Consider the following 19,820-nt stretch of genomic DNA (forward strand, 5'->3'; position numbering starts at 1 on the left):
CATGTTACCCCTAGTGTACGAGCGTTTCAGTAGCATAGACAAATTCGACGACTTCTGCAAGCTCTCGTACCTGCATCTTCGGAAAGCAAAAACAGTAGTGCGGGTAGACCGATTCCGTGTTCTGCAGTTGTTTATTTTAGTCTAGCCAGAAATGTTGTTTTGCTGTCTTGTTCTTGATTCTCACCACTACAAGTCGAAGCCATATCGAAGAGCTTATATTTCCTTTTAACAATTAAAATTCTCTATATGACTCAGTGCCACTACTGATTTACTGAGAACAGTACATCCAGTAACTCTCAAGGGAAAACCCCACACCCCACGTGGTTTCCTATGGCTAGCTGTGTTAGTCTCTGGAACGCACCTGGTAAACTTTGTTATTGTAGCGCGTGGTATCATTCCACTAGATTTCAGCTGGACATGCAGAAATTTTTGGTCTGAACAAACTTTCTTAGTAGCACTAGGAGACGCACGAGCTTCTGGACGTACATGGTCTAGTTCTTTTGATAGAAAACTCGCAGGCAGCTTACTGGGAAAAAGCTGTTTGTTTTGCCCCTTCCTACGCCCACCGTTTGCAAGATCTGGCTAGTAGTTTTTATTTGTCTCAATTCAAGATGGTCAGATTCTTCGTTTCCTTTGAACAGCATAGAAAAGGATCTAAATAGGCAGTTGCCGTCACCTTCAACTAGGATTGGCTGCGAATTTCTTGTTTCATTCGGGAGAAGCTGCCGCGCAATGGCGTCTCATCGATGCTGTTGACTTGGATTTTTTGGTGTAGCATATGAAGGCTAGGAGTGACCACAATCGTTTGAAAAATTATACGCGACTGCAGGTCTTTAGTTGGGTTTGTCTGGAGCTGATAGCAGAGACCAATCAGTACGTAAAAATGATGAGAATGGCAATGACTCGCAATAGATTGCGAGGTGATACGTTGCTAAACGATATATATATATATATATATATATATACAAAGGTGCTACGTGGGCGGCAACGTCGCAGGGTGACACTAAATGGTAAACGTAGAAAGAGGCGACATGTAACACAAAACATCTGAGAACGTGGTTCGCATCCAAGAGCCGCTGCCACGAAAGACTAGAAACTACAATTATTTCTAGTCGTCAAACTGGCGACCACACTGTTCGTCTAGTCGCCAGCCATCGAGAAGTGGTCGCCATATGGCGACTCGGCGACAGGATTTTTCGAACCCTGATTGACGCCAAAAGCTTGCAGTTGTTGGTGTCGCATGCTGGTGCAGATGGCGTAGCTAGGCATGCACTGCTTGTGATGGCGTTGCATGGGGTCGCAGTAGGCCGAACACCTGAACTTGTGTCCGAATACCGGTATACCGCTCAAGGATACAAAACTGAGTTTTTACGCTATAGCTAGTACCTGCAGATGGAAAGGGCATCGCCATGGTCGAGCTACTGTACGTGCGCGCCAAACCCAACCACTTGCAACAACAGGGCCATCACACCTTGCATAGAGACATAATATTAGATCTGTACCTGACTTCGTTTTCATGAAATAAAGAAGTAAAGTAAAGAGACCGAGTGAAAACGAGAGCATCGCACCAAGACTTCACCCAATAACGACAACAAAAGCAGTAGCTAGGGACGTATAAGCGAAGTCATTTTATAGGATAATTGCATGAACCCGGCTGTATTTGAGATGTTTAGTGTGAGAGTAGTCCTTCAATATGGTCAATAAATCATCCAATTACTGTAATAGGTGATGCATGTCTGTTTGACTTCCATGCTGCCCAGAGGCACTGATACGGTACATAAAATTAATTTAAAAATTGATTGACCTAGCAACAATGTTCATTTTTTAATTTATGTATTCAGCGTACAGTACGTACGTACGTAGGGTAGGTTTTTTGGTGCGTGACGGTCAGTGAGTCTTTCGGCCATTTCAAATTTCAAATTTTAAATTTTTAATTTTTAAATTTTTGAAATTCAATTTCTCAATTCTTTTGTATTTAGATTTTAAATTTTAATTTTTGAAAAATTAAAATTTAAAATTTTATTATTTCAAATTTGTAAATTTTTAGGTGCAGTATATTAGAAATTGCTTTGCCGACGAGAAAGCGGACGTAGTTGTATATATGAACCGATGGCCGGATTCGAACTAACAGAAATTGAACGCTCATCCGTTCTCTCAAATAATTTGAGTACATCAGAAAAATGAAAGAACGAGTTGCAGTGTACGCGGTAGGGAGTCCATTGGACGGCGTAGGGGTGCATTCCAACGCGTGCTGATACGTTGATTCAATTGAACTAGGCGCGGTTTCTGCTAATCACATCAGCACGTTTCCTGCACCGTGTTTCTGCACCTGTACGTACGCTGCTTCAGACAGTTACTAATTTTAGTAACTCGAAGTGCATGGTCGCGTCATTACTGTAGATGTAGGAGTACGACTGGCCCAACTGCAAGTTGCACTTCATGTCTAGATTTTGTACATCACATAGAACACTACCCGATAGCGCAGATAGAACCTCTACAACCTCATGCTGTGTCTCTCCCGTGCCGTGAGAACAGAACCCACACTGACTACAAGTGAATTACGAGACCAAATAGTCAAGGTGGACACGCACAGTGATCATGGCAGGAGGGCCTAGGGAACGGACGTGTACCCGTCCTGCTGACACGCCCCTCCCCTCGACGGTGTACCGCGTCCAACTACTACATTTACGTATGTCGTACTGTACCGGCAGACTAGTCGCCAATTCAATACCAACTAACTTTACACAAGCAACGTACTGCATGATCGCGTGAATTACGTTTGTAACCTTTCTACAAAGTCTCTACCTAGCTAAGAATGCAACAACACGCAACTAGAGATCCTCTAGTATCAGTATCAACATCAATTAGGAGTTTCCTCCTGTATCGTTGAAGGACGCCCCGACACTACACATAGAGCACACGTACACATAGAGCACACGTACACACGCACACACAATAAACCGAGTTTTGTGTCCAGGATAGTGAGCGTAGTAAGACACAAGATTTATTTGCCGATGAGCTAGTTGCTGCCTCCTTCCATGTTATCCAGGAGCAACTTGACTTAGAATGCGTCCAATGCGTTTGTCACCAACTCTAAGTCCTCCTGCTTGAGGATACCCTTTCATCATCTTTCTTCCGTACGCTGGACCAACCTACGTAGATACGTGTAACAACGACAAAAGTTTCCATCTGCTTATACGGGTTTAGTAAAAAGAGAGAACATATTACTTCTCTAGCAGCTGCCTGGACTACCATCCTCATGTCAAAGTCAGATAATGCAGAACGATAATGAATGTTTTGCTCATGACAAAATCGTCTAGCGGATCGTTCCGAAAAACCGTTGACTCCAGGATGTCTTCTTCGAAGTATCTAACTTATGTTTGAGTGCGATAGCCAAGCCTTCACCATTTCTTGAATTTCTCTCTCGTCCATTTGTGACTCAATTTGATACGATGTGCCTATACTGTACGTGCTGCTAATTAGTTGGGGAATCCCCAAGTTTGTCGCGTGCATTGAAAGAATGCTGTCACATGTTCGGCAAGATCGCTAGCATCACGAGGTTGTCGAGGGCACAATCATGTTGGTGGTCGATGGTGCTTTGGAAATTCTCCTGGATCGTGAGAGCTGACAGCGCCGACTAACTAAATTTTAGTAGCTACGTAGGCAGATACGCGAGTTTCCGGACAGCCATGCAGACGCGACAAACTTGGGGATTCCCCAACTAATTAGCAGCACGTGCAGTATAAGAACATCGTATCAAACTGAGTCACGGATGGACGAGAGAGAAATTCAAGAAATGGTGAAGGCTGGGCTATCGTACTCAAACATAAGCTAGATACTTTGAAGAAGACATCCTGGAGTCAACGGTTTTTCGGAACGATCCGCTAGACGATTTTGTCATGAGCAAAACATTCATTATCGTTCTGCATTATCTGACTTTGACATGAGGATGGTAGTCCAGGCAGCTGCTAGAGAAGTAATATGTTCTCTTTTTACTAAACCCATATAAACAGATGGAGACTTTTGCCGTTATTACACGTATCTACGTAGGTTGGTCCAGCGTACGGAAGAAAGATGATGAAGGGCCGGTATCTTCAAGCAGGAGGACTTAGAGTTGGTGACAAACGCATGAGACAAAATGCTCCCTTGTCGTACTCCATTTCCAACGCCAAAATGTGAAGAACAGTGGTTGTTCCACTTAACTTTCATTTTTGACATGAATACCACTAGGCAAGAATTTAACCAAATATACGTACAGGAGCACCTGTATCTAGTAACTTGTTAAACAGACAATAAAAGGAAACTTTATCATATGCTTTTGATAAATCAAGAGCACACACATATACTTTTTGTTACCATTTGATAGGTAGTAGTCGACAGTCTCCTTCAAAACAAAGGAACAATCTGAACATCCATGACCCTTTTTGAAACCAAATTGTTGTTGACTAGCCATCAGCATACCATACAACTTGTCACGCATTATAGTTCCAGTGCTTTTGATATTGTTGACGAAACAGCTATTTTTCTGTAATTGTCTGGATCACTGGCATCACCATGTTTATCTTTAATGACTGGAACAACATAAGACTCCAAAAATTGAGTTGCAATGGGACTACAGAATGTCTTAATTAAGCAAGCAGTAAAGGCTGCACTCATGTGGATAGCTAATTCAAAGCCACCATACCTAAGGTGTTCGGATTCTACTTCATCAGGTCCAGCAGATTTTCTTACTTTCAGTTGATGAAATGCTTTTTTCGACTTCTTTGGGATGTATCTCAACACACCGCCATGGTAGTTTTGATGTTTGTATTCCATGTTTCAGATTTGTCTCAAATATTTGACGCTCTCTATCTATAGAATCATGTGATTGACTGTTGATAATTTGGCTAAATTGCGTCTTCAAGCACTCCATCATTTCACTGTCAGACATACCATTTTGTATGTCTCACTATCTAAGGCTGTGGCCAAACTTTCCCATCAACATTCTTGTTCATTTCGTTTTCTATTTTTTAAATGACCTTTAAAGATCTTTCTAGAATTCTGCATTGCTTTGTATAATTCGCAATCTCTAGGCTTACCAGCACATTTCCATTTAGAAAAGTCATTTCTAGCCTGTGGCTTAATTTGAATTCTTGAGATCGTCATTCCAACCCAATTTACTCGTTCCTCTACCTGAGCCTTTCCGTAAACATAATTTACCAGATCTCAGCAAAGCTCCACATATGGCATCAAGATATTCTTGAATATCATGATGATAACCACAAGACTCAGGCTCATTGCACACAGCAGCTTCTACTGGCATAGATATTTTACTTAGTTCCAGTTCCACAGTATTTATACCTCTCCAAACTTTCCATTGCGGTTTGTTTCCACAACAATTTTTACCAACAGACTTGTTCTTTGGTATTGAAATTTTACCATCTACTTCCACACTCGTTGACATGACAATACTATTTATAGGCCGATGATCAGATAAATAACCACCGTCCTCCCTTATCTCAAAATCTGTAATCATTTTTGTCAAACGTTTAGAGACTACAATGTAGTCAATCCATAATTGAGTCTGGAAATCTGAACTATGCCATGCATTCTTAGTATTCGCTTCAATATCATCCATGCCAATAGCTGTCATGTTGCACTCCGACATAAATGTAGCCAGTCGTCTTGAAAATGACTTGTGCCTTTGCGAAGATCAGTATTCAAGTCTCCCAATATCGTAACACTATCATACTCGTTTGACTCTAAAAGACCTCCCAAAAGACCAATTTCAGTGATGTAATCCTCTACTGATTGCTCGTTACCATAGTCAACTGGCATGTACACAGAAATAATAAGTATAGTTCCTAGATCTGTAGTAATCCAGATTGCAGACATTCTGTCCGAAGCAGTTTGAATAGTAGAAACAGACTGATAAAAACGTTTATGCCACAATATTGCAACCCCACCAAATGGCCTTCCCACTACAATTTTATCCATCTCCATAGGAAACACAGCAGAATAAAGAGCCTCTTCATTAATAGAAGCTAAATTACCCAGCTCTGTAGGTAGAAGCCAATGTTCTTGCACAGCAAGTATATCCACTTCTTTGAACAATTTTGAAATACTGTCAGCTGCCGACTTGAACCCTCTAAAGTTGAAACTGGCTACCTTTAGTTTAGTTGACATCTTCATATTGATTGTTTTTATTTTCAGGAACAGACATTTTGGCCGAAATACTCATGATCTGACTCTGACGTGCTCTGGCCAGAAACTAGAATCCAATACTCTACTCTTGAACTCCAATGGGACTCTCACTCTTGCACTCCTTGTACCTCGTATTCTTGATGGTAACAAAAACACATTTCCCTTCCTCACCCTTATAATTTTTCAGGTATTCTACTAATTCGTAATTCAGTAACATCTTCCTCCAAATTTTCAACATAGTTGTCTCATGTGTCCCGCCTCCTTCTTTCCACACCTGCCAGAGATGACACCTCCTTGTTGGAACCCACTACAGCTTTAGTGTTTCTTGGTCGCTCTACTATATCTCCATTCCTGAGCATTTTCCGTATTGTTACTACATGTTTTACTTTTCACGCTTGGTCGTATTCGTCTAGCTAGGCTTGGCTGGTCAATGTAACATCACTATCAACTTCCATCACTTCGTAGTCGCGTCATCTATTTCATTTGTGATGATAAAGCTATCTTCATGATGTCTTTCCTGCATCCCGTCTTTTTTCCTAGAAATTTTCTTCTTCTTTTTCTACGTGTTTTGCAGGTATGGTAAGTCACAGTAAAACACGTCTGTGTTAGTAACAGTAAATCCCGTGTCACAGTAAACAAGTTATTAATGTCATGATCACTTAGTAGGTCACAGGCATTTAGTTAAGTGTTTCTAAACCAACACAGGTGCTTCATTACATAGTTCCAGATTCGAAGTGAACGCGAAGAGAGAGTAATCAGTTTGGTTCTGATATGGTCAAATTAGTCAAGTTCTCGTGGTTTACAGATGCTTCTCTGAGCCAGAAGTGAATGAGTGTATGTATCTGGTACATATAGCTGTTCCTAAAAGAGGCAACTGACACATCCCTATAGAAAATTTTTGTGCGACTCGCATGCGACTCGCATACGTTTCGTATGCGATGAGGGTCGACTCGCAAATGCGTAGTTCATTTACATAATTGGTACCACGTGACAATTATCGCATGCGGAAAGTTATCATTCGCATGCGAAACGTAAACATGGAGATCGCATGCGGTACGCACTTCGCATGCGGAACGTTTGGATATTCGCATGCGGAACATTTGGATATTCGCATGCGGAACGCACGATCGAGAATCGCATGCACGCTGTTCGGTTGCGAGCATGCGCGTAGACTGACAGATCTGTTGGACTCGATCTGCTAGATTTCGACCTCTTCTGGCGTGTTTCTACTAGAACAGCATAACATTTCTATTTCTACGTGATGAGTTCTACTTTTGCATCTAGTGAGTTCTACTTTTTGGCCGAGACTCCCTTTGGGGGATGCGACCTGTAGTCGCAGAAGCCTTTATTGATTGCTGTCATTATCTCCGAGTGCGACCATGGTTTGGACTTGTACGTCTCTGTTACAAAGTCTGAAACAGAAAATGCAAATGCATGTGCATAAGTCTATCTGTGAGGAATGACAGAGCTTGTGCATGGATACCAATGAGGAGATGAAGCTGATGTTGATCAGGCTGTGGTCTACTTTCTCCTAATACTCCACTTTTCGCTCTTCCCACTCCACAGGTCATAAGTTCCTCGTGGGTGAAGAAACACCGTATAAGGGATTTGGCCATTTGACATGGCCCCTTTTTTAGTTTTGCTTCGGCTACTTTCTTAGAGTTGAGTTTTTGTCCCTTGAAATCAATAAATTCCTATAAGACGAATGGGACTATGTCACAGTGCTGCATGAATATCACTGAAAGTGTATACTCTTACACTGGCTGTGTTCGGATTGTGATCGTGGCTGCTTTGTGTTGTAATGTTTTGGTTCTTTTGATGGCTTTGTTGTGGGGTGTGTTCTGGCGTTTCTATTGTAATCTTCTTGGGTGCAGTTTGGTGTATAGGTGTGAGGATGTGATCAGGTCGAGGCCTCTTTTTTGTCTTTAGTACATCATCCTATAGAAAGCCACTCGGTTCTTCAGTGTAAGATACTATTCGTGTAAAAGGTTCTCATTTGTCTTACCAGTTTGTTTTCTATCATTGACAATCTCCTGAGGATTTCCTCATTTTGCTGGAAAAGTGTTTCGAGACTTTGTTGAGGCAGTATTTCCTTGTCATCAATCTGTATGATACACGAGTACAGTACTTGTAATAACTATGTACATATGGCTAAGTTGTGACTTACTGGTGTTTGATTGAGAAGAACTTCAATGTCTTTGTCTGAGTCTGGGTATGTTATATGTTCTGGGTATGTTATAGAATCATGTTCTATGATAGTTACCTGTGCAAGAATATCGATTAGAGTGGTAGCATGCTTGAATAAGCTGATGGCAGCTTTTAGTTACCTCAGCATCTTTGCTACTGGTTCTAGAGGCTATATCCATGGGTGCAACGGCCAGTGGGAGCGATGTACTACATAAATGGTTTGTAGCCTGACCAGCTTGACTGTCCTGTGCAGAGTGATAGGTAGTTGGGGCATCTTCAGGATGTATCGAATTCTGTTGTGTATTTATTGTCTACAGGCAAATATTGTGTTACATATTATGCTTGCAAATATGGTGGAATTGCCTGACCTGGTGTATTGAGTCTGGGCTGGGTGATCCAAGCTGCATAATCTACACATGTCAATACTGCTGGTACGTATCAATACATTGGCAAAATGAAATGTAATTGTACTTGATTCTCAGGTACTTGATTTTCAGAAAATGATTGATATGACTGACTTTGGTTTTGCAGAGAAATGAGAGCTTCAGTGGCTACCAAACTGTTTTGTTTGTGTAGACTTTGAATCTGAAGTGGAGACAGAACGTCTGGTTGCTTGCTCAGATTGAAGGTGCATTGGTTTTGTGTGTGTGTGTGTGTGTGTGTGTGTGTGTGTGTGTGTGTGTGTGTGTGCGCGTGTGTGTGTGTATGCAAAAACTGAATGGGTTGTGTGCAGTATATATATACCTCCTTTGATTTCACGGATAAGAAATCCAATGTCTTGGCCAAGGCTCTCTTGCACTTTTTTGGTACACGTTTGCTTGAAGCTGCTGGTGTGGACGCTTTGACCAAGTCTGAACTTTGCTAATTGCAGGAACACAATGGCAGGTAATTAGCACTATAGGAATTGGCGGGATTTTGACATCTACCTCTTTTGAAGTATCTGGACATGTCTCTGTCATATTTTGGATGACCGCTCTGTATCTACTCCCGCTGTGGATTGCAGTGACTATGCTGCCTGGTTGTAGTTTGACCGCGTAATCATCATCCACGGGGGTCAACTTGGAAGATGTTACCTGCGCGGTGATACCGTCTTCCCAGAGAATATCAAAGACATCTAGAAGAGGTGTAAGTTAGATTGGCAGCGAGCTCACACTCTCGAGAGGTGCTGGAGCACGCTCAGTCAAGTGTATCTAGTAGCAGCTGCGCGGTATCTTTAAACACATACAGTTCTTGTAGAGTTTCCTCCATTCTTTGGTAGTAGTCGGAAGGAGCAGAGCGCTGACGTCTAGACGTGTGCCAAAACGTTCACGGCGACTCGACATTGCCACGTTACTCTCGTCTTGCAGTTACTCCGAAATTGGCGGGCTTTCGCAACGCATGCGCTTAGTATTGTCACCGTTTCCGGCCACATGAGGGTGATCAGCGATGGGCGCTTGAGTAAGGTATGAAACTCGTATCTTGGCGGTGCTATATATCAGTGCCTGCTCTGAAGAGTGTTACCTTTTCCTAGTGTGACGTAAACTGATGGATAGTGGTAGACGCAGACGTCGAGGTCCCTACAAATCTTGGGAAACCGACTGCTCAGAAAGCGTTCCCAAGCAAACTCGCAACAACTGGAAAAAACCGGTGCGGTACGTATAGGTACGATTTAGCCCGGCCTGGTGATTTGATCAACATTGTATGAAGTCTGATGGTCGGCTTGCATGTAGGCACAGTTGTCTAGCAGTTGTGGGCATGCAATTAAAGGTGTACGTACGTACTGTGCATGTAGCTACTATCTGTACCTTTGTGTGCATGTGCAAGACGCTCTGTTTAGTAGAGGTAAAATTGACTCACAGTGTAATCGTACACGACAAGATTGTGGTATCATAACTACTTAGGCAAGATCATGAATGTTCGTAACCGGCTTGATTGTCATCACCTAGTAATATTTGACATAGCTAGATTGTAACCTATGAGCTAACAGTCGAGGCTTTAGCACTCTGGTGCTTCTTCATTTACTTAGCTGAGGCGCGCATACACTGGGGTTATAGTAATACCGCTCTCTAGACCAACGACTGAACGATAAACTTCTGCCAATTGCGCATGCGCTTATTGTTATCGCTAGTGTTAGTTTTACTATGTTTGGCCTAGTACTATATACACCCTGCACCTGTCAATCTACTCTGTCCGCCTCTCACTTTAGACTTACGCTAGTCGCATAACTTTCGTATTTTCCCAATAGCACATGCAGCCATTCTTGTTTGTAACTAGCGGATGGTTTGTGCTAAATTGTCATGAGAAAGGCTGCAATGTGAGGTGGTGTGATGTGATCATATCGCTGGTTGTCTCGTTGTTGAGGTCAAACAGGACGTTGTTTTAGCTAAATGTTGCAACGACGCACGGATAATTAGTATCGCTAGATTGTGCATCACAACACAGCTGCGCGTGGTAGCACTATGAGTAAATGCGGTTAGTGATGAAACAGTTACAGTCATATTGCAGTCGTAGTGTAGAACTAGTGAGCAAGAAACAACTAGATAGCAGCCTAGGGTCTAGATAGCTCGTATACGTGCTTCATCTTATAGTAGAGGTCTTACTAGTAAAGTGCTCGTTAGCATTGTGTCAGGCGAACGAAGGTGCATGTTCTGCAAGTCGTAGTTTACTTACGCGGTAGCCGCATAACAATTGTTGCGTCACAAACAAACGCGGGAACTCGGAAACAGACTTATAGTTGCTATAGATCTTCTAGCTTTCTAGTTTTCACTTCTTCGTTCACATTTCAATCGTCTAACTCGTTTAGGTAGCTGGTCGCGTAGTCACGTGACAATGGTTGTCTACCAATAATTTCTGTCAAACTGGCACGCGGAAGCTCAGAAAACAGATTTTTCTCTTCTTCTACGCGGGAACTCAGAAAACAGTTTTTCAGTTGCTCGTTCACGCGTTTACTTAGCTAGTCGCGTAGCAATGGTCGGTAGCGCCTAGCAATGGTTGCGTAGCAATAATTTCTGTCAAACTAACGCGCAGAAAATCAGAAAACAGACTTTTCTCTTCTAGCTTTTTCTTTCAATTCCTTTTGTATATTTTCTTATTAGTCACTTAGCTAAGGGAGCAAATTGAGAGTCATTTCACTCTTCTCGCCAAGAAATTATAATTGAGTCGACCCCTTGAAAGGGGACCCTTGATTCAATTTTTGCGCATATGTTACGGAGTCAATATTGCATTCATCTGGCATCCTGGTTTTTTCATCCATCTTTCCGTTTTGCCATAAATCCATATATGACAAGTGCTGAGGTACGCATATAGATATATAAATATGTAAATATATATCTCGACCTCAATTGCCATGAAAAGAGAGAAGCTCGCTTCCCTCGCCAATTAGAAACTTGATATTCTCTTCTTCATTCAATTGCTTTAGATATTTCTTCCATACCTGCAGGATGCTGAAGTCGATGTCCAGCACGTTTTACAGCTTCCCAGAGAAACTTCCTGTTCTCATTTTCTCAATTTGTCAGATGCCAACCACATGTGGACTCATCAGTCTGTTCTAGAAGCTGATGTTGATGCGCAGGTAGTTGAGTATCACAGCCAAGAGGAGATGATCCCTGGGCCGTTTGCAATTGGACATGTCTCTGATGAGGTGGACAGTACTGATGACCCTGCTGAATCAAGTAGTCTGCTTCAGAGTTTGCCACATCTGCTTCACTGCTCCATCCAACGTCATCACATTCTAGATTGCTCTCATCATGATCAGACATTTCCTTCATCTAGGAAGGAAATGTCTGATCATGATGACAGCAATCTAGAATGTGATGATGGTGGATGGAGCAGTGAAGCAGACATGGCAAACTATGGAGCAGACTCAGCAGACTCTGAAGCAGCTATAGACTCAGCAGACTCTGAAGCGGCTATAGACTCAGCAGACTCTGAAGCAGCTATAGACTCAGCAGACTCTGAAGCTGACAATGTTGAGGAGGGCATTGAAACACGAGATGTGCATGATCTCGAGGCTGAAGCGGCTTGTGATATCTCCACAACACATGGACTGTATGAAGGGTCTCTAATCTCTACCAAAGCGACTTTGGCATTGCTCACACAGTTAGCACAACGTCATAGGCTTTCAAAAAGCGCTTTGTGTGATTTTATGAAAGTTATTTCAGTACTTTTGCCACAACAGCCAGATGTACTCAAGTCTGGATTTCATTTCAATAAGGCTGTCATAAATTTAACAACACAGTTAGCCAAGCCAATTGTTCACTATCTTTGTCCTTGCTGCAAGAGTCTGATGAAAGAGAAGTCAACGTGCTTGACAGCGGGTTGCCTCTACAGTGGTGTTGAAGAGCCCCTGTATTTTTTTGAACTCCCGATTGAAAACCAGATACAGGCTCTTTTTGCAGGTTGCTTGCAGCATTGTTTCTTTTCTAAAATTGATCTAAGAACTTATAATCTTTATAGATCATCCTGAATTTTATAAGTCACTTGAAATCAACTTTGGCAGACGGCATGGCTGTGTAACCTTGAGCGACGTTTATGATGGACAAGTTTATCAATCATTGGTAGAGTCTGGATACTCGCAGAATATCTTCCACCTTACACTGGGAATGAATACCGATGGAGTTCAGTTGTTTAAATCACCACAAACAAGCATGTGGCCAGTGTATTTCAGAATTAATGAGTTACCACCTACTCTAAGGTATGCCTGCAATTATAGTAACATGTGTGAATATAATATAACAGAAATATTGAAATTAGGTCATCAAAGAAATATCTTCTTCTTGCTGCAGTTTGGTGTAGACAAGAAAAACCACCGATGCACTGGTTTCTCAGGCCTGTCATTGATCGACTTAATCGACTATATACTGAAGGTACCAGTGCAATGATAATGCATGTGTTGTCTGTTACATCTGATACTGCTGTACCAAGAAGAATTTATTAATGCAGGTTTTGAAATTTGTCGCCCACAATGCCAACCTGAAAGATGCCGTCTGAAAGTACTGTTCTGTGTGGCAGATTTACCAGCTAAGGCTCTGCTTCTCCACTGCCAACAGTACAACGGTTGCTTTGGATGCTCAGAGTGTGAAATAAAAGGGCAAGTGGTACCAAGGCTTAGAGGCCACACTACATCTTTCTGGCAACAGTCTCTTGCCATTAAGCGAACGCACAAGTCTGTATGTCATCAAGCTCAAGTAGCTCTCCAAACAAATAAGGTAGGCATTGCATGTAGTGAGTGCTAGCTATATACTGTAGGTGACCCTTTCATCTTTCTTATCAGTTTGCCTTCTTGATTCTTGCAGGTAGTTGTGGGAGTAAAGGGTTACTCACCACTTAGCTGGCTTGATGAATTTGACGTAGTCAAACAGACACCTATAGACTACATGCATTGTGTTCTCTTAGGAGTCACTAAGATGTTACTCAATCTATGGTTTAACAGTCGCAACAAGACTAATCCGTACTACATTGGGCATCACACTGGCCTGATTGACGAGAGATTGTCAAGTATCTTTCCTCCTACAGAGATATCACGAAAGCCAGGGTTAATATCTAAGATGAGTGATTGGAAGGGTAAATGTAGTTTGTGTTGTAGTTTCACTCTTTTGACATATGATTGTTACTGTTATATTCAGCATCTCAGTACCGGGCATTTTTGTTGTATTACATGGTCCCTGTATTAGCAGATGTTCTTGATCAGCAGTATTGGATTCATGCGTTTTGCTTGGCTTCTGCACTTCATTCTCTTCTGTCCTCGTCAATAACTGCAGATGACCTACTAGCCATCGACCAGTCATTGAATCAGTTTGTGACTGATATGAAACTACATTATGGTATTACACGCGCGTGCGCGCACACACACACACACACACACACACACACACACACACACACTCACACACACACACACACACACACACACACACACACACACACACACACACACACACAAGGCACTCAGGACTGTTCTCATGCAATAACTTCTGCATATTTGACAGGTGTGTGTGTGTGTGTGTGTGTGTGTGTGTGTGTGTGTGTGTGTGTGTGTGTGTGTGTGTGTGTGTGTGTGTGTGTGTCAGCATTTATGTATGGTTTACCGGTAAATCAGCACTTTGCTGTAATTATACGAGCATTAGTACTTTTTTGCAGGTCTGGAATACTGCTCTATGAACGTTCATTTACTCACACATCTGGTCGATCATGTCAAATTATTTGGGCCTTTATGGACTCATTCATGCTTTGAATTTGAATCAGCCAACTTGAGACTCAGGAATTTGGTACATGGGAAGCGTTATCCTGACCAACAGGTACAGTCTATCTTTCATGATTTTGAGTTTCTGGATTGCATTTGTTTTTGCAGATTGTTAATGGATGGCACCGTGAGCATTGTGCCTTTAACATAAGTCAAGAGAGCAAGGAAGTTCAAGCACTGCACGAATCACTGTCCCATTCAAGTGTGAGGTATAGCTAATGACAGGGAGATAATTAACTGTGAGTTTGAAAGACAGCGGTGTATGTATGATGCAGATCCGAGAATAACTGCAATGAGGTGGCATTGAAGTGTAAAAGAAAACAATGTTTGGATGCAGATCAGGTCTCTGCTTTGATGATGGTACTTGGGCAGGCACCTGAAGCTTGTGAACTGTACACGAGAGCAAGTTGGAGTGGGAAGACCTTTTGCAGTTCAGGCTACTTGAAATCAAAGAGGATGAACAGTGTGGTCCAGTTTCAGAAGTCTGTGGGAACCACTCAGTTTGGGCTCATAGATTGTTTTGTGAGCCCAATTCCATCCATGGCAGACTTTGCTGCTGCACTAGTGCTGCCTTTTGATGCTAGACCTTTGGCTCCGACAGGTGTACCATTAATTCAACAAAAATGGCTGGCAGTATCTTTGAGACCAAGAAGTGACTTGCTGGCTATTCCTATAAGGAACATTGTCCGGAAGTGTGTCTATGTCCAGATATCCAGCACCAGATTCAGAAATGCTCAGTCCTATCTATCTCTCATCCCTAATGAAATAGAAGTAGATTGATAAGTTTTACAACATTACTATTTTTAAGTTGTAGCTGGTTGCATTATATCATGTATTATAATTATAAAGTGGATACACAATAGAGCTTTATGAGTATCCAAGCGACTTGTTCACAGTTGTAAGTGCTGCATGATTGACATGTATATGTACAACACTAGCATTCTAGACCTGTCTATGTAATGTTAATTTGATTGCACCAGCATAGCATATAGAAAGTTGAATCATATTTGACAGTAATTAAAAGTTAAATTGTCTTCTTGTCACACTAAAGCTTCGATTGTTTGAAATCTGTTAGTCGGTATTGACATATCTGATAACTACTCCCTCAAATATGCTGTTTAAAAATTAAAACTGCACAAGTGAACTTGTACTGTCCATGTCAATGTTTGGATAAAATTTGAAAGATTGATATTAATATTTTATTATAACACAGTTATTTGTACTCGACTTTGGCAGTGAACTAGCAGTAAATTGTATGGTCATCATGTGCTGTGTGTACAGTTGAAGTTTGATAGACATATAATCTATTCTAATTATATTTCTGTCGATGATATGAGACGTTTAATACAAATATTAAGTTTGACAACAATTAGATGTTATCTTCTTGTAATACAAGAGCTCCGATTATTTGAAATCTGTTAGTCGGTATTGACATATCTGCTCACTACTCCCTCAAATATGGCGTTTAACAATTAAAACTACACAAGTGAACTTGTACTGTCCATGTCAATGTTTGGATAAAATTTGAAAGATTGATATTAATATTTTATTATAACACAGTTATTTGTACTCGACTTTGGCAGTGAACTAGCAGTAAATTGTAAGGTCATCATGTGCTGTGTGTACAGTTGAAGTTTGATAGACATATAATCTATTCTAATTATATTTCTGTCGATGATATGAGACGTTTAATACAAATATTAAGTTTGACAACAATTAGATGTTATCTTCTTGTAATACAAGAGCTCCGATTATTTGAAATCTGTTAGTCGGTATTGACATATCTGCTCACTACTCCCTCAAATATGGCGTTTAACAATTAAAACTACACAAGTGAACTTGTACTGTCCATGTCAATGTTTGGATAAAATTTGAAAGATTGATATTAATATTTTATTATAACACAGTTATTTGTACTCGACTTTGGCAGTGAACTAGCAGTAAATTGTAAGGTCATCATGTGCTGTGTGTACAGTTGAAGTTTGATAGACATATAATCTATTCTAATTATATTTCTGTCGATGATATGAGACGTTTAATACAAATATTAAGTTTGACAACAATTAGATGTTATCTTCTTGTAATACAAGAGCTCCGATTATTTGAAATCTGTTAGTCAGTATTGACATATCTGCTCACTACTCCCTCAAATATGGCGTTTAACAATTAAAACTACACAAGTGAACTTGTACTGTCCATGTCAATGTTTGGATAAAATTTGAAAGATTGATATTAATATTTTATTATAACACAGTTATTTGTACTCGACTTTGGCAGTGAACTAGCAGTAAATTGTAAGGTCATCATGTGCTGTGTGTACAGTTGAAGTTTGATAGACATATAATCTATTCTAATTATATTTCTGTCGATGATATGAGACGTTTAATACAAATATTAAGTTTGACAACAATTAGATGTTATCTTCTTGTAATACAAGAGCTCCGATTATTTGAAATCTGTTAGTCGGTATTGACATATCTGCTCACTACTCCCTCAAATATGGCGTTTAACAATTAAAACTACACAAGTGAACTTGTACTGTCCATGTCAATGTTTGGATAAAATTTGAAAGATTGATATTAATATTTTATTATAACACAGTTATTTGTACTCGACTTTGGCAGTGAACTAGCAGTAAATTGTAAGGTCATCATGTGCTGTGTGTACAGTTGAAGTTTGATAGACATATAATCTATTCTAATTATATTTCTGTCGATGATATGAGACGTTTAATACAAATATTAAGTTTGACAACAATTAGATGTTATCTTCTTGTAATACAAGAGCTCCGATTATTTGAAATCTGTTAGTCGGTATTGACATATCTGCTCACTACTCCCTCAAATATGGCGTTTAACAATTAAAACTACACAAGTGAACTTGTACTGTCCATGTCAATGTTTGGATAAAATTTGAAAGATTGATATTAATATTTTATTATAACACAGTTATTTGTACTCGACTTTGGCAGTGAACTAGCAGTAAATTGTAAGGTCATCATGTGCTGTGTGTACAGTTGAAGTTTGATAGACATATAATCTATTCTAATTATATTTCTGTCGATGATATGAGACGTTTAATACAAATATTAAGTTTGACAACAATTAGATGTTATCTTCTTGTAATACAAGAGCTCCGATTATTTGAAATCTGTTAGTCGGTATTGACATATCTGCTCACTACTCCCTCAAATATGGCGTTTAACAATTAAAACTACACAAGTGAACTTGTACTGTCCATGTCAATGTTTGGATAAAATTTGAAAGATTGATATTAATATTTTATTATAACACAGTTATTTGTACTCGACTTTGGCAGTGAACTAGCAGTAAATTGTAAGGTCATCATGTGCTGTGTGTACAGTTGAAGTTTGATAGACATATAATCTATTCTAATTATATTTCTGTCGATGATATGAGACGTTTAATACAAATATTAAGTTTGACAACAATTAGATGTTATCTTCTTGTAATACAAGAGCTCCGATTATTTGAAATCTGTTAGTCAGTATTGACATATCTGCTCGCTACTCCCTCAAATATGGCGTTTAACAATTAAAACTACACAAGTGAACTTGTACTGTCCATGTCAATGTTTGGATAAAATTTGAAAGATTGATATTAATATTTTATTATAACACAGTTATTTGTACTCGACTTTGGCAGTGAACCAGTAGTAAATTAATTGTATGGTCGTCATGTGCTGTGTGTACAGTTGAAGTTTGATAGACATATAATCTATTCTAATTATATTTCTGTTGATGATATGAGATGTTTAAAACAAATATTAAGTTTGACAACAATTAGATGTTATCTTCTTGTAATACAAGAGCTCCAATTATTTGAAATCTGTTAGTTTGTATTGACATATCTGCTCACTACTCCCTCGAATATGCTGATATTAATATTTTATTATAATGCAATTATTTGTACTCAACTTTGGCAGTGAACTAGCAGTAAATTGTATAAGCTAGTGCGTTATGTGCTGCATGTGTACAGTTGAAGTTGGATAGACATAATATCTATTCTAATTAATACTATATACATAATTTGAAATCTATATACCAACTTACATAGTGTTTAATTACCACTTTGAGTGGAAAAAACTTGTACAAACTATAAAGTTTTCAATACTATACTTCAATACTATAAAATACTTCAATACTATATATGATCAGTCCAACGCACTCCAGCTGAATATTGGGTTGTGTTCCAAGATCTTGCATGTGTATGGCCAGGTTCTTTTCTGCCGCAAGAAATTAAATCACAAAATCTAGCATTTGATACAGCCCCAAGAAATCTAGATCAAAATAGAAAATGTTAGCAAAGCAATTCAAAATAAGGCGACCATCTCTACCGTCCTTGTGCATATATAGCAGTGTTCTTGGTAGGCGTGGCTGTTTATATAAGCCGGCTGCAGACGACGCTTTCCTCGTGTATTCCTTCCTACGGTAAGTGAATGGACTTTCCTTGCTACCGTTGCCTAAATCAACATGTTATAGTATGCGAAATTACCCAATTCGCATGCGGTAACTGTAGGACCAGACGTTCTTGCGAAACCGTACACGTCTCATCGATCGCTCATCGAGATCTCTAGCTTGCGTGACGCACGACTTCCGCGTGCGAAGGTCCACATATGCATGCGCTCTAGGGACATGCATTCGCATGCGCAAGACCGCGTCTAGAGTGTTGCGGAATTCGTGCGAGCGTATCACCTTCGCATGCGGAAGTCGTGCGTCACGCATCTCCGCATGCGATAGGTACATTCGCATGCGAGACCTTCTTGAGTGTTGCGGAATTTGTGCGAGCGTGTCACCTTCGCATGCGGAACTCGTGCGTTACGCACTGCGAGCTAGTCTCCGCATGCGAAATCGGCCAATTCGCATGCGTAAACGACATTCGCAAGAGACTCGCATGCGAATCTCATGCGGTCGCATGAAGATTTTCTTTAGGGATACAACCAGTGAGCGCATAGAAACGTCCAGGTCTGTTGTCATGGGTTATAGCAAAAGTACAATTTTTATAATTAGTATATCATGGCATCATATCTAGAGTCATTGACACCATACGCTCTGAAACATAGATGTTGATTGCCTCCTGTGACAACATAACATCCGTTTACACGAGCACTACGCCACGCCTTAGTGTGTACTCTACATTCCACCAGTCTCTCTAGTGCGTGAACGCACTATTAGCTAGAGTGCCAATGTTATGGCCAGTGAATCATCCAA

General features: G+C 40.4%; 1 protein-coding gene across 5 annotated transcripts; it reads left to right on the forward strand.

Moving 5' to 3' along the window:
- The first annotated feature begins 7,339 nt into the window (after positions 1 to 7,339).
- Positions 7,340 to 15,454, forward strand: LOC134186313 (uncharacterized). Of its 5 annotated transcripts, none has more exons than XM_062654240.1 (12): positions 8,530 to 8,831; positions 8,902 to 8,998; positions 9,104 to 9,812; positions 9,881 to 12,746; positions 12,805 to 13,042; positions 13,102 to 13,214; positions 13,291 to 13,556; positions 13,644 to 13,911; positions 13,974 to 14,171; positions 14,488 to 14,645; positions 14,699 to 14,799; positions 14,866 to 15,454. In XM_062654240.1, the coding sequence occupies exons 4-12, from the start codon at positions 11,876 to 11,878 to the stop codon at positions 15,368 to 15,370; spliced, it is 2,718 nt and encodes a 905-aa protein (XP_062510224.1). In that variant the 5' UTR covers positions 8,530 to 8,831; positions 8,902 to 8,998; positions 9,104 to 9,812; positions 9,881 to 11,875; the 3' UTR covers positions 15,371 to 15,454. The 5 variants fall into 5 exon arrangements, with proteins under 5 accessions (XP_062510228.1, XP_062510224.1, XP_062510227.1 ...); XM_062654241.1 differs by lacking the exon at positions 8,530 to 8,831 and having other exon boundaries at positions 8,980 to 8,998; positions 9,104 to 9,255; positions 9,308 to 9,812; XM_062654244.1 differs by lacking the exons at positions 9,104 to 9,812; positions 9,881 to 12,746 and adding an exon at positions 7,340 to 7,466 and having other exon boundaries at positions 8,688 to 8,801; positions 8,947 to 8,998.
- Positions 15,455 to 19,820: the final 4,366 nt, after the last annotated feature.

Source organism: Corticium candelabrum, chromosome 11 (genome assembly GCF_963422355.1).
Source record: "Corticium candelabrum chromosome 11, ooCorCand1.1, whole genome shotgun sequence".
In the NCBI taxonomy this organism is placed as follows: Eukaryota; Metazoa; Porifera; class Homoscleromorpha; order Homosclerophorida; family Plakinidae; genus Corticium; species Corticium candelabrum.

Coding starts and splice junctions, on each gene's coding strand:
- LOC134186313 (XM_062654240.1), top strand. CDS start 11,876: ATGTGGACTCATCAGTCTGTTCTAGAAGCTGATGTTGATGCGCAGGTA. Junction 13,912..13,973: donor TAAGATGAGTGATTGGAAGG/GTAAATGTAGTT, acceptor TGTTATATTCAG/CATCTCAGTACCGGGCATTT. Junction 14,800..14,865: donor CTGTCCCATTCAAGTGTGAG/GTATAGCTAATG, acceptor TGTATGATGCAG/ATCCGAGAATAACTGCAATG.